We start from the raw sequence: 13037 nt of genomic DNA on the forward strand, positions 1-13037 counted from the left end.
TTGGCTGTCTGATCTGCAGCTTCACTGTTTTGGTTGCCTTCAGTTGCACCTTTCAGTTGCATCAGGCAGCTGATCTCCGTGGAAAAACCTTGAAACCCCATAATATACTACCTACCTTAGCTCTAAATTGCAAACAAACACAGTTAGAGACTTGGTGATAAAGCATTTAGCAGCTCCCCTTGTTTATTCCCTTCAGTATAAAGAGCTAAAGTAGGACTTGCTTTAATCAGTTATTGCAGGCTTGGAAGAAAACCGTATGTGTGCAGATGTGGCTTTAGTCAGCTGAAATTTATCTGCAACTCTTTGTGGTAAATACTGTGTGCTTTGCAGTTCTGTGTTTACCATTGTGGGACCTGTCATTAAGGTGACACTTGTTCCTGTTGACTGTGAGATATGATAACCATCATTGCATTAATTGTTTGCAATGACATACTGGATATTAGAGACCCTTATATAATATATAATCCAAGCTTAAATGGCCTCTTTTAGTATGACTGAACTAATTATATTTGAACATTTAAAAATTTTTCATCTCCAGACTTTTTGCTAATGCGATTGTTCAGTCCTACATAATGTTTTTTTTCTGATGACATAGACAGAATCACTGCAGGAAACGCTAGAGATAAATGCCCAGCAGGTTGCAGACAACTACAAATGCTTTCCGAATTCCTGGCTTGTTTGCCTTTGTGTCTGGGTAACACACTGTCCCTTATAATAGTACTTGGCCCTTCTGTGTCCATGGTAGAAATGTGTAGCTGCTTTCTCATTCTCATTCTGTTTTTTATTTTTCTCTCTTTCCTTTGGTGTTTGTATTGTGCATTTATCTCTGTTATCAGCCCTCAGTGCACATAGTCTCCATGCACAAAGAGCAGGACAGTAGCTGGTGTGTATGTGAAAAGACAGGTTTAAAGAGTGTCCTGCAGTCACATGAGGATCATTTGTTTAATACATAATTTAAGCTAGTAACACTGCCCTTTCTGCCTCTGCCTCCATAGAGAGGTCGCCCAGATTGACCAGTTCCTTCAGGATACAGCAGCACGAGAAGCCAACGCCAAGGTGCGTCTGCAGCAGTTCATTGAGGAGCTGCTGGACCGAGCCGACCGCGCTGAAAAACAGCTGCAGATCATCAGCAGCTGCGGCACCACACCAAACGGCAGCCTGGGACGCTGCAGCCTCCAGGCCTCAAAGGGTAATGGACGCCAGGTGAGGAAATCGTAACTTGTTGTATGTTACAAGCACTATAAGTTTACTTAACTTTGTTCATAATACTGAAGGCAACAAAAGCCTGCCTTATCTGCATAATAATTCAGATACATATAATATAGATGTTCTTGTCGATTCATCGCAGCTTTTCAGATAACACATTAGACTGGTATTTGTATATCACAAGAAGATATTTTCTAAATATTTATTTTATTATTCAGGATATACCTCAGGATTCGTCCGAGTGCTGCTTCCTGTTTTCCGACAGTCTCTGACAGAGCTGCTTTTTACTTCTGAATAGTGCATAAGCATTGATTCTATTGAGTAGCATCCCAGTAATGCACCACAGGTCGAACCCATAATAGACTTTAAGATGCTTGAAACAACAAGTGCACTGTTTTTAAAAAGCTAAAGGGCAGCAATTCTTTTAACGGCCAGAACATTTTTCATACATCAGCAGGTGAAAAAAAACTACAATTACTTCATAATTTGTCCACTGAGACAGGATGAGAATTTCCAGATGACAGGAGACAGAAACTGGAATTGGACACATTTACTCGAAATTCAATCTCAGGTTTAAATTACATCTACAAAATCGGTGTTCACTAGTTGAACTAAAGATCACAGCAGTGTGTGTGTGTGCAAGTGTGAATGTGTGCTTGAGGTGTTTTAAGTCATTTAGCTCATTTGTTGTGCCCCATGCTCTGCGAATTAGGCAGTCATTACCATCTCACTGTATTAACATGACTTTAATTAAATGTTCAGAGATGTTGTTTATATGGGGAAATCACTTGTACTCCACTATGTTTTAAAGCTTTCTTAGGATTCTCTCGTTCAGCTAATCCGATTTTAAGTTTTGTTTAATGGCCTGTACTTATCAAAGTTAAGTATTACACTTAAAAGAGCCTCATGAGAAGTATGCTCACTACAGATTAAGAATAAAAACATCTATCAAGAAACAAATATGTGTTTGTGCCACACCTACCAAATGTTTAAACCCAAACCAAGTGATAAAATAAAAATAAACACTAAAACAACCTTATTTTGATTTGCTCATACTGCTTCAGCCAACATAAGATAAGATAAGATAAGATAAGGAAACCTTTATTTGTCCCAATATGAGAAAATTGCATTGTTGCAACAGCAAAGTACATAACACAGTGCCAAAAGTAGCAAAGATGTAGGATAAGTTAAGATATTATAAAATATAAAAAATACTAGTGCAATAAAACTATAAAGCCATAAGAACTATAAGTTTGTACGAATTGTGCCTATGGCTATGTACAGTATATGGACATTGATGGATAAATAAATAAATACCAGGTAAAGTGACTACAGGATACTGCACTGGCGGTGATTCACCTTAAAATACAGTATTGCACATGATTACAGCAGATGGATGCTAAATGTTCAGTGTTAGTGGATTTCGTTGTAGAGTCTGACTGCAGCTGGGAAGAAAGATCTGCAGAATCTCTCCCTCACACAGCGAGGGTGGATCAGTCTGTCAATGAAGCTGCTCTCCAGGGCAGACAGGGCACCCTGCAGGAGGTGAGAGTCATGGTCCAGGCCGGTAGTTTGGAAGTATTGCCTCATGCTAACTCCTAAGAGTTCAGTGTCTCTCCTGCACAGTTGCTCCCTCACTGTACAGTGTCCCAGTTTGCACCTTCTCACATTAACAAACACAGCCAGACCCCCTCCTTTCTTCTTACCTCTATCATCCGTTCTGTCCGAGCGCAGCAGGTGAAAATTATCCAATGAAACAGCCGAGTCAGGGATGTGAGGGCTCAACCACGTCTCCCTGAACACAGTGGCCCTGCTCTCTCTGTATTCCCGCTGGTGTCTTGTGAGTGTTCGGCGAGCTCGTCTCAAAAGACACATATCATTTAACATGTGCAGTCACATCTCTGATTCTGTAGCAGCCATACAGGAGATACAGCGTAAGGAATCTCTGGCACTCCTCATTTCAAAACATTTATTGATAAGTATCTTTTATTTTCCAGTTTGGAAGTAGGAGTAAAGTAAAGATTACTTTTAATTGGAACCAAGGGTCTTGGCCTAAACCCTGAAAATCAGTCGGAGATCTAAGGTACGGATGTAACCATTTAGTGTACTGTAAGTATCTACAGCATTTGTCTTCTAATCAACTGATGCTCACCCAACACAGGATTAGAAAGATTAGGATTTATGTTTGGGAGGTGAAACAGGAGACTTGATCCCAGTCTGTTGTGGATTTAGCCACAGTAGAAGTAGTGAAGCTCTACAGCAGGCTCCATCCTGACCACTCACATAAAAAGCTGCTTCTTGCCCTGAAAGCAGAGATCAGCTCTTTGTCTCCCAGCTCACTATGGCTCCCACTGTGCCCCCACCATCCCCCCACCCCCACCTCTCCTTCCCTATTTTTCCTAATTGCACAATGATAATAAAAAAAAAAGAAGTAACAGCAGTCATTTTCAGCTCTTAAAATGTCACTTATTCAAATGATAAACCAACACCTCTTGGAAAAAAAGAGGCAACCTGTTTCAGATTGCACAGATGCGTGTGCTGCCATGGAAACCAGTCCTTGCTCTCGTTCAAGGTTTCAACATGATTTCTGAATCAGATGAAATGTGGTAGTGATCTGTCAGAGAGAAATGTGCAGTTAAAAAATCCTCCACTCAGATAACTGTCACTAAGTACAAATATATTGTGAGTGTCATCATCTCACTCACTTTGCAGTCACACAATACACTGAATAATGTAAGAGATCTCCCTTTGGTTATACTATAAGTAGCCTGTTGCAGAGATGCCTGAGATGGTTAAGAGATGGCATTTTTTTCTTGCAAACAAGCATATTCTAAAGAAATGTTGTTTTTTTATCTGTCTTAAGCTACATTACCAATCCATTTGACCTGTGATTGACCTTACAGGCTGCCTAAATTTAGACATTCTCCCTTCAGATTTAAACGTCAGTCAGTTTCACATGTCTGTGCTCCTGTACTGTTTCAGGACTGTGAATAATCAACATGACAAGAACAAGTGTGGAGTCACACACTGGTTGGCACCTTTGGAAAACTGTCAGGGAAGGCCCTGAGATGTCACCCAGCCAAGCACACACCTTCACAACCTGGCTCTCCGTCTCTTCGTCACGGCATCAGCAGGGTTGCCCTTATCTCCTAGGAGACAGGTTTTAGACTCACAGAGATATTTTCAGACTGACAGTGGAGGAAAGGATGCAGAACTTGCTTCCTGTTCGCTTTCTACTTTAACCCAATCTGATTCTAATGCACTGTGTTGTTTTATGAGTAGCTGGATCTGTAAAACACACAGAACAATCGAGGAAGACTTGAATTTGGATCAAATTGAATTCACCAGATTGGAGTTTATTTTGTACCATCCATTTCTGGTAGAGATCTGTCTTCACTGCAGCCTGGCCAGCAGCGAGAGCCATGAATGGTGTGTTTGCCTCCACGGTCCATTTTCACTGGCACTAAGCCAGAAACAAGCTGTGTGAGTAAAGAAAGGGAGAGAGAGTGACAGTGTCTGTGTTTGTGCACATTTTCCCGCTGCGGCACGTTGCCGGTCTGGTACACAGAGTTCCACCTGGCACTGCCTCACACACACGCATAGATTGTTACATGTACATGAACAGTGTACTTCAGTGCGTGTCGGCTTTGAGTGGTGTGTGTGAAAGAGAGAGGAGGATTTTGCTCTCAGGCAAACAGAGTGAGTGAGACTCAGACTGCACACCCACTACCAAAAACACTTCAGCAAACCCTCCCCTGCTTTCAGAGCTACAACCAAATATTTTAGGTTGTAGGAAAGATGCTGACTTCTTTTTCTGTGTGTTGCTGGAGTCAAGAGTGGAAACAGTCCAACACTTTAGATAGCTAGAGAGCTACAGGCCAGCTATTCAGCACCCCGCTGGATTGAGGTGTTGATAACTAGGCTTTATTGACACCTCAGTAAATTAACGACTTTGGAGATAGACTACTCAGAGATTACCATGAAAGTGAGTTGTGATCATTAGTGCTTTTTCATTAACTCTTCCCATTTGAGCTCCTCTGAAAGTGAATCCTTCCAATGATGGACATTTCATGAGATTCCTCTTGCGCCACCCTCAGGACGAAAAGAGGCCTAGCTGTGATCCTTCAATCAGTGCGCAGATCTGGAAGCTGAATTGACACTGAACCACATCACATGTCTACAGACACAAGTAGTAAGTTAATTTAATACTAACACTCTGTATGTTTGTGGCCCATGACTAGAGAAACTCCAGCCTCTCTGGGAGCACAAGGGGAATGTACCAAGTGTCAGACCGCCGTTCCTCCCCCAGCACAGGGTAAGCACGCCTTTTCCACATTTACACTCAGCTTTACCTTGAGTCTGCAGATTTATCCAAGCTCTTAACTGCCATGTTGCATATCATATACTGAAATAAGATAATGTATTTAGTGTTCTTTATAAAGTAATTGCAATATTGCTATATTTCTTGACATCCAGGGGTTTATTGAGCTGTGAAATGCATCTCTGTGTCTTAAGCTGACACTGTATGTGCAATAAAAACTGGGTTTCTGGTCCAGCTGGAGATTTTGTGGCTCTTGGCTGTCAAATGAATTTGGTGCACCTCATCTTTTTTACCTGTTGAGAGCTGCTGTAGTGAAACACAGTCTGTCACTTCAGCAGAAATATAACACAACCCCTTGAGCCCCAGAGCTTTTAACCACCATCCACCGTGGTGCTGCCTCTGGCCTGTGGAGTATAACTTGTCAGTGCTGTGTATAAAAGTTTGTAAGCACGGCAGTCACAGTTATAGTACCTCAGAAGTACAGTGAAAACTGTGGTTACGGCCACTTTGACTTATTGCACTTTACTATATATTAGTTTGTCTTCCCCAAACAGGCCAGCACTTTAACACTGAACCAATGGTACATTTCAGGTTTCTGCAAAATTAAGATAGACTTATGCAACAATATTATATATATATATATATATATATATATATATATATATATATATATATATATATATATAAGTGTTAATACAATAATCATCAGTGGTGATTTGCTGCTTTCCCATTTTTATTGAATGCCTTTGGATTAAAGACTGGTAGCAGACCAAACAAACAAACTCTAAGACATTATCTTCGGAATTCAAATTGCCATTTCTATTACTAGTTCTCATTTTTAAAATAAGTGATGATTAAAAATTACTAATTTCATTGCAACTCTCCAGCAGAGACCCAGAAATTCTGATAACAGTGTCTCACCCTTTTGCGTGTCATTTTTACACAATGACGTCCACATTAACTTATTCATTCCTAGTAGTTTTTTAGTCCCTGTTGCAGCACTGAGCTGCAGGTTGCACGTCTGCCGCCATGAGGTGTGACATAAGTATTTCTGGGTCTCTGCTGGAGATTTCAGACACGTGGCTATGCCATAATACTCTGACTAACACAACTGTCATCCCCATTTGGTAAGTGAATGTGTCTCCTAACATGGCGTCACACTGAACATGTCAGGCCTTCCCCATTCAATCACGGACACACACGGAGGCCCAACAGCGACCGTCCAAGCCTTCTGTCTTTGGTTATTAATATCTCTTCATCAGTGATCAAGATATTTTTTGCGGCTGGTTGTAGTATAAGTCATTCTCTCAGATGTTCTGCAGTTTTAGTGATGTATTGATTTTGACATCACTAGATATTTTTGCAGTCATTAGTCTGCATGTGTTCACCCCAACATGTCACAGTTTGTGCCTCTTTAATGACAGCTCATTTTATAAATTATGTTTTTTACATTAACATTTTCACATTACAAAGCTTTTAATGTAAAGGTAATCCATCACTGTGAATTAGATTTTTTTTGTGTGTTTTGATTATGTGAAGCACTTTGTAACACATGTCTATAAAAAGATGTAATATTATTGTTATTATTGTTATTATTATAGTTACATGTGAAACATTCAATCAGGACACATATTTTCATACTGATTTGCTCATTAACTAGTAATTGCTGATCATCAGCTTATATGATGAGATGATTTCATGTCATTGTCTCTACAGTATCTTGTAATTTATTTTATCATTAGACTGTAATGTGCAGCCGTTTTAGATTTATTAAAACCGTGAAGAACACTGTACTAACACTGCACTTAGATTCAACTCAAATATGTGTCTCTGAATGTTTTTCATTCCTGAAGTGATTTATGCCGATGCTTTGACTCTCCTTATTATGCTGAGAGAAAGAGGTTTGAGTACGGAGACGAAAAGAAAAATGTCCTACTTTTTGAGAGGCTGATATTTGTAACTCTTCATCACTCGTGTTGACTGGGAGGTTATTTTAGGTGATGTGGCTGTTCGTATGTGCATACGTTGCCCTCATTCTACTATAAATCCTGATGCAGCTGTTCTTTGTCAGTCATAATAAACTGTATCTGTGAGGTTTATCTGGTGCTATAAGTGGTTCACAGCATCCAATTTAAATACCAAGACTGCTGTTTTTCTCAGTGGAAACGAGAAGTGCTACACTGTGCAGAAAGGACTGAAATAAATAACGAAACATCAGGTCACTAAAGGGTTTAGAGTATGTGTGATGGTGCTACTGTTTGTATCATTATTTATATGACTTCCTCTCTTTTCCTGCAGAGCATCAGGGCGAATCAAGTCTGTCTCACAGGGCTCTGGGGGTTACGACAGTGACAGCGTCGAGATGCATCCCATGGAGGATTGTCCCGAGGCTCAGTACTATCACATGCAGTGCCGGCTGGGCGAGGGGGGTTACGAGCGCTCACCTGGATGTGGCTCAAGAAACTGGGGTCTCCGTAAACAAGCTATTCAGAACTGGCAGCGACGGCCTTACAGGAACAGCACTGAAGGCGACGAAGGAGACGTGTCAGATGTGGGCTCCCGGACGACTGAGTCTGAAGTGGAGATGTGGGAGCAAGAGAGGAGAGCTGTGGCGGAAGTCCAGCAGTCTGCTCCACCGTATCCCCACCACGGCCGAGCAGGATACCGTCCTAACACAGGTAATTCAGAGCAGTGGAGCTGGTTATTCTTGGAGAGCTCATACAGTCTCTCCAGTCTAACATCCAGGCAGTAACTCAGACACAGGGGAGCCAGGATTCTCCTAATAAAGCCTTAAAAATGTCTCCCTCAAGAGCAGTGACTGATGTGGATCTAGGTCAGGTTGAGTTGCAGGCGCTGTAATGTTGCAGGAGCTAAGTCAGTGACCAGAGCTCCTTCTACAAACTGGGTGTTGATCAGCCACGAGCATCTATGATTAATGTGCACCGAAGAGGCCCCATACCTACAATAGTGCAGTGTAGACACACACAATAATGTCAATATGTACTGTAATGAACGAATTTTGTCCTCATCTGAAATCTTTAACAAACAGCTGGCTCACAGGATTAAGAGTGTTGTAATATGTAAACTGTAAAGAAGTGCTTCATTTTTGGCTGTGTACAGTCAATTGACTAGTTATAAGAAGGCAACAACATATAGCTAGATGTGGAAATGTGCATGTGGTCCTTAAGATGATCATCAAGAACACTTTCTACTCAGTTTTGGGATTATATTTGCAGCTCATTTTTGTCATGAGGTATTTTATTTCATTTACTGAGAGCATTTAATGTCAGTTGTAGATGACGAGTCCTATACTCTCTGTTCTTTGTGTATGTTTTTGACAGACTTTGAACATATTTATATTTGAGAGAGCACCGTTCCCCCTCCTATACTAAGTCTGTGATTGAGTCAGTTATGTCTGCACATTTCTTCAGATGCACCACAGATTGTACAGCTCTCTGTTAACTTCCTTCTTTGCCAAGATCTCACTGCTGCTGCTCTCCCTCCACCGGCTGTCAAGTTTCTGCAAAATACCAGGTGGATCTGGGCAGTCCAGAAAGGAGCAAAACCGTGCCAGAGCACTATGACAGATTTGTATGAACTGCTATGAATGCCTCATTAACTCAGAGATTTTTCTCACGTAACGCTCATATTACTGGCATTCCTCTTCTCTGACGTAGTTCCCCTTATTGGGAGAGTCCCTGCCATGTTTTATCAGATGGTATGCATCCACAAGCACACAGCATTTTTTTTTTTTTGTCAGCATGGAACACACAGCTTGGCTTTTTTAGTTCATTTGACAGTCTTGAGCGTAGGTGGTGTGTGCGTGAGAGAGAAAAAGAGACGGAGAGAAAAGGAGGAAAAGAGTGAGAGTGTAAGCAATGGTTCATAACCCTGGTGGTTTGGAGCAGACGCCTTCCAAGGCCAAAGATGAAATGAGTCGTGTAGGAGCAATGTTGCTGGAGATCGGAGGAATAATCCAAGCTTGGATTGGACACATGGTATCGGCTGATAAATAGCAATATAGAGAATAAAAAGATGAGAAGAAGAGGAAAAAAAATATGTAACATCATTCAGTGTCTTGTTGAAGGTTGGCGCCACCATGTGACAATCTTTAGAAATTGGCAGCTTCCCTGTAAGATAAAGCATAGAGTTACTCAATCAATTAGATTCTGTGCTAATGTCTGTGCTTACGTGTCATATAATGATATTCAGAAGTTATTCAAAGGCTACAATAAAAAAAATACTTATATGTACAATAATGTAAGAACAGAAGGAAAAAGAATATGGCATATAGACATTTACACATAGATATACACCAACCTCAACTGGTCATCAGTTTATTTACTGATTTACTGGTGTTGACCCGTTTAATTGACTGTTCATTTAACTGTATTATGGTATACTGGCTGATTATTTTAATGTTTTAGTATTATTTATGTTATTTTTATCCTTTTGAAGTCACTGGAGCTGGGATAAACATCTCTCTGTAGTACTGTTTAACAGGACCATGACAAACTACATCCCAATGTTATGAATGTGTATTCGGTACGTTTCAATAGATTCGACTCTTCTGTTATCTACCATTGTTACCATCAGCTTCGGAACATTTAAACATTCAAATCCTTACATTTAAAAATTCGCCCTACAGGTCGGTCTGAAGTGATCTACAGCAAGCCGTGTCGTCATGAAAAGAGTCTGTCGAAATCCAATGAGGTGATCAGTCCAGAGATCCTGAAGATGCGTGCGGCTCTCTTCTGTATCTTCACGTACCTGGATACTAAAACCCTGCTGAGAGCTGCCGAGGTCTGCCGTGACTGGAAGTTTGTGGCTCGTCATCCAGCTGTGTGGACTAGAGTCCTCCTGGAGAACGCTCGCATTTCTTCCAAGGTTTATAGCGAACGTTTAGCACATCTGTATTGTCTTTGGTGTGTGTTATAATGATTTATGAAGATTTACCATGTTTCCTTTGTCAGCTCCTCTGCACGTTGTCTCAGTGGTGCACTCAGACGCACTCCCTCATCCTGCAAAACCTTAAACCACGACAGAGAGGCAAGAAGGAAACCAAGGATGATTATCTTAAAAGCACACGGTGAGACACACACAGTATAACTGTAAAGTCTCAGATACAACTAGGATTTTAAAGATGAACATGATACATGTGAAAATATAGTTTTGCTTCTGATAAGCACATTGCAAACAACTGAACTGAGGAACATACTGAATGTTTCCACAGACAGGGACAGATAAAAACAAGAGGTCACTGATGCTTTGTTCTGTTTATGATCAGCATGTCAAATAGGAGTTTATATTTCCAAACAGAAGATAAGCTTAGGATTGAAATAAGTGGAAAAGGATAAAAGGACTTGTCTTGCAACACATAGACATGCTGTGTCTTGCAACATAGTACGTGTTAAAAATAGTAGAACTGATGAGGGACGTGAGAATTTGTTCCACTTCTCTGTCTCTGTCTTTTCCTGTTGACCTTCTCTTACATCTCCATCTAAGTGGCTGTCTGGAGGAAGGTCTGGAGGCGTTGTTGAAGGCCACAGGAAGTAACCTGCTGATACTGAAGATTTCACACTGCCCCAATCTGCTGACTGATCGCTCCCTCTGGCTCGCCAGCTGCTACTGCCGAGCTCTGCAGGCTGTAACCTACAGGTAGAGAACACCTTAGTCTCATTTGTTTTAGAAATTAACAGTTTAATAATTCAGTAACACATTCATATATCAAGCAACACAATTATCTGTACTGGGTTTTATGCATTACACGTGTCACACAGTGTGTAATATAATAAAGAATAGCTCTATCCTGTGTGCTGTACTGTAGGAGTGCCACAGACCCAGTTGGCCAGGAGGTGATTTGGGCCCTTGGAGCAGGTTGCAGAGACATCATTTCCCTGCAGGTGGCACCATTACACCCCTGGTAATATACAGAGAAATACACCGTATCTTAATCAGCTTCAGTCATGACTAATAATTATGATAACTACACATTTGTTTAATCAGTGGAAATGACTTTTCTTCTTGTGCCCTTCAGCCAACAACCTGCTCGTTTCAGTAACCGATGTCTGCAGACTATTGGACGATGCTGGCCACACCTCCGTGCACTTGGCGTGGGAGGCGCTGGATGTGGCATTCAGGGACTGGCCTCACTGGGTACATCTTTTTTTTTTTTTGGTCAACAATTATAAGATTACATTTGTTTTATTTGTCACAACTGGTTTTTAACTTACAAAGTGAAGTGATACAAATAATGCCTAGGCTAGATTATAAAATTATATAAAGATAAGGTTTTTAAAAAGTATGACGTCTATAGACAACTTGGAACAGATGACAGTTCACTTTGGTCTGTACCAGCCACTGAGATATTTATCATGTGTCGATTGTTTTGATATTGACTTTTGAGTAACATGTTTTCTTTATGCAATGTTTTGATCCATATACGTGTTTTTTAAGTAGTCAAAGACCTTTGCTGTGTAGTATCTCCACGTTCTTCTGCTCTGTTTTCTCTGTCTCCTGATCTGTTTACTTCCCTTTAACCCCCCATCAGCGAGGAACTGCATGCGTCTGCAGGTGCTAGAGTTGGACCACGTGAGTGAAATCAACCAGGAGGTGGCAGCAGAGGTTTGCAGAGAGGGACTGAAAGGTTTGGAGATGCTGGTGCTTACTTCCACGCCAGTCACCCCAAAAGCCCTGCTCCACTTCAACAGTAAGTTTAAACACTGCTATACTGGTTGGAATTAACTTTGTGTTATAATAATTTATTGTTGGTCAGGTCTACAGGTCACTGAAATTCTGTCAGATTGGGTGGAAAACGTGTGAAAACACTTCTCTGACCAGAGCTCTCCTTTCGCTCTTGTAGGCGTTTGCCGCAACCTCAAATCCATCGTGGTCCAGATTGGCATAGAGGACTACTTTGAGGACCCCAACAGTCCTGAAGCAAGAAAACTGTTTGATGAGATGGTTAACAAGCTGCAGGTAACAGTGTCAGGTCAAACCCAGCACTCATACTATTCAGCTCGACATATGTGTGTGCTGCTGAACCAACCAAGTATCACTCAGAGTTCACTAAGAAAAATCAAGACGACACTGAGGAATTGTTTGTCTTTTTTCAGCCAACATGCCCTCGGAGTTTTACGCCACTATACAGTATAAACATGAGTAACCTTTAAGCTCAGAGGATGACTTGCGTCTATTTTTGTTGCATCTAAACACAATTTAAACCGTGAGTCAATTTTTTAAATCCCAGTGATGGTTGGTTGCGGCTGTGCAGCTGCTAACACACTAAGCGCAGCCTCGTTGTAAGAGGCTCGGGTCGTCCGTATGACTGACCACGTACAAACAGAGATTTTTAAAAAAGCTTGTGAAATCCCAGTTTTATTCATGTTTTGTTTTTATGACTCAGTTTAAAGTGTGTTCTTCTTGGATGTTACACTCGAGTCAGGCAACCTCTCTAAAGCCACAAACAGCCATGACTTATTTTTATCCCTTCCTCTTCAAGTCTGCTCTC

The 13037-nt window shown here is 41.1% G+C and overlaps 1 protein-coding gene across 1 annotated transcript in view; it reads left to right on the top strand.

Moving 5' to 3' along the window:
- Window positions 1-13037, top strand: part of fbxo41 (F-box protein 41) — a 40044-nt gene that overhangs the window by 22907 nt on the left and 4100 nt on the right. Inside the window, exons 6-15 of the mRNA XM_026360838.2 lie at window positions 996-1203; window positions 5448-5521; window positions 7826-8205; window positions 10176-10414; window positions 10501-10616; window positions 11033-11185; window positions 11355-11450; window positions 11565-11683; window positions 12078-12236; window positions 12390-12505. Coding sequence (XP_026216623.1) covers window positions 996-1203; window positions 5448-5521; window positions 7826-8205; window positions 10176-10414; window positions 10501-10616; window positions 11033-11185; window positions 11355-11450; window positions 11565-11683; window positions 12078-12236; window positions 12390-12505 — 1660 coding nt within the window. The remainder of the gene's footprint in view (window positions 1-995; window positions 1204-5447; window positions 5522-7825; window positions 8206-10175; window positions 10415-10500; window positions 10617-11032; window positions 11186-11354; window positions 11451-11564; window positions 11684-12077; window positions 12237-12389; window positions 12506-13037) is intronic.

The sequence above is a fragment of the Anabas testudineus genome, chromosome 1 (assembly GCF_900324465.2).
Source record: "Anabas testudineus chromosome 1, fAnaTes1.2, whole genome shotgun sequence".
NCBI lineage: Eukaryota > Metazoa > Chordata > Actinopteri > Anabantiformes > Anabantidae > Anabas > Anabas testudineus.